The sequence below is a fragment of the Nematolebias whitei genome, chromosome 8 (genome assembly GCF_014905685.2).
Source record: "Nematolebias whitei isolate Nwh7 chromosome 8, NemWhi1, whole genome shotgun sequence".
Classification (NCBI taxonomy): domain Eukaryota; kingdom Metazoa; phylum Chordata; class Actinopteri; order Cyprinodontiformes; family Rivulidae; genus Nematolebias; species Nematolebias whitei.
This window is the reverse complement of record NC_056505.1, coordinates 2269573-2271104: the sequence shown is the minus strand read 5'-3', so window position 1 is coordinate 2271104 and position 1532 is coordinate 2269573. Positions and strand designations below refer to the sequence as shown.

Genomic DNA, 1532 nt, shown 5'->3' with positions numbered 1-1532 from the left:
TCTCTCACCTGTCTGTCTGACTATTGGTCTGTCTTACCTGTCTGTCTCACCCATATGTCTGACTGTCTGTCTGTCTTACCTGTCTGTCCGTCTCACCCGTCTGTCTGTCTGACTGTCTGTCTGTCTCACCTGTCTGTCTTTCTCACCTGTCTGTCTGACTGTCTGTCTTACCTGTCTGTCTTTCTCACCAGTCTGTCCGACTGTCTGTCTCACCTGTCTGTCTCTTACTGTCTGTCTGTCTCACCTGTCTGTCTGTCTTACCTGTCTGTCTGTCTTTCTCACCAGTCTGTCCTACTGTCTGTCTGTCTCACCTGTCTGTCTTTTCTCCGCAGTATTTCCGGGCTCACAGTTTGTCCACAGACAGAGGGACGATTCACAGAGGTCAGACTTTGTGTTATTTTAGCTGTTCATGCTTCAAAACGTTCGGCTGATTCAGGAGATGTGACTTTTAAACTTTTCAAAATATTTAACTTTATAAATATTTTCACAGAGAAACACATTTAGAGCTAAAAACATCAAACTCGCTTCAGCTGCTGGCTCTGTTTTTGTCAGCTCATGCTAATTTTAGCTACCCTTTTGTTGCTTTAGCTATAAGCTATTTGTTTTCTACTTTTAGCTACATTTAGCTTCTTTTAGCTTTAGCTAGTGGTCTGCTTCTCTTAACTTGTAGCTACTGTTTTGGTCCTTTCAGCTGATAGCATGCCTTTTTGCTACTTTTTAGTTTTTAGCTAGCACTGTGCTATTGCAAACTTTAAGCTACCATTTTGCTGCTTTGCTTTTTATTAATTTTAGCAGATTTTTTTGCTTCTTTTAGCTACTGTTTTAGCTTGAACAACATTCAAATGTTTTTTTTTCTTTTTAATATTATAAATTTTAAAATTGTGTTTAAAAATGAGAATGTAAAATGATTAATGTGTGTGTGTGTGTGTGTGTGTGTGTGTGTGTGTGTGTGTGTGTGTCAGGAGCTGATAGGGAGATCCAGTCGGTCCGTCGGCTCATGATCAATGTTCTGCAGAACCACACCCGGCTGGACCGACCTCAGCGCTGCCCTCGTTTGGAGCCGTACAGGTACCAGAACCAGCACCGGAACATTTACAGAAGTCTGTCACACCATTAAACTCTGCATGTGTGTGTGAAGCTCCTCAGAGCTCCTCCCATTGCTGGGTCAAAGGTCAGATCACTACACCGCCATCATTGTGGAGGAACCGGACTCGTACGTCGGTCGTGAGGTGAGAACAAGTCCAGCTGGACTCGGAACAGAACCGACTGTAATAACTGTCTTTGTCTGTGCGACTGTAATAACTGTCTTTGTCTGTGTGTAATAACTGTCTTTGTCTGTGTGACTGTAATAACTGTCTTTGTCTGTGTGTAATAACTGTCTTTGTCTGTGTGTAATAACTGTCTTTGTCTGTGTGTAATAACTGTCTTTGTCTGTGCGACTGTAATAACTGTATTTGTCTGTGTGTAATAACTGTCTTTGTCTGTGTGTAATAACTGTCTTTGTCTGTGTGTAATAACTGTCTTTGTCTGTG

General features: G+C 42.0%; 1 protein-coding gene across 1 annotated transcript in view; it reads left to right on the top strand.

The window, feature by feature from the left end:
* qsox2 (quiescin Q6 sulfhydryl oxidase 2) overlaps positions 1–1532 on the top strand; it is a 13818-nt gene that overhangs the window by 1986 nt on the left and 10300 nt on the right. The window contains exons 3-5 of the mRNA XM_037679982.1: positions 333–381; positions 963–1068; positions 1139–1229. Coding sequence (XP_037535910.1) covers positions 333–381; positions 963–1068; positions 1139–1229 — 246 coding nt within the window. The remainder of the gene's footprint in view (positions 1–332; positions 382–962; positions 1069–1138; positions 1230–1532) is intronic.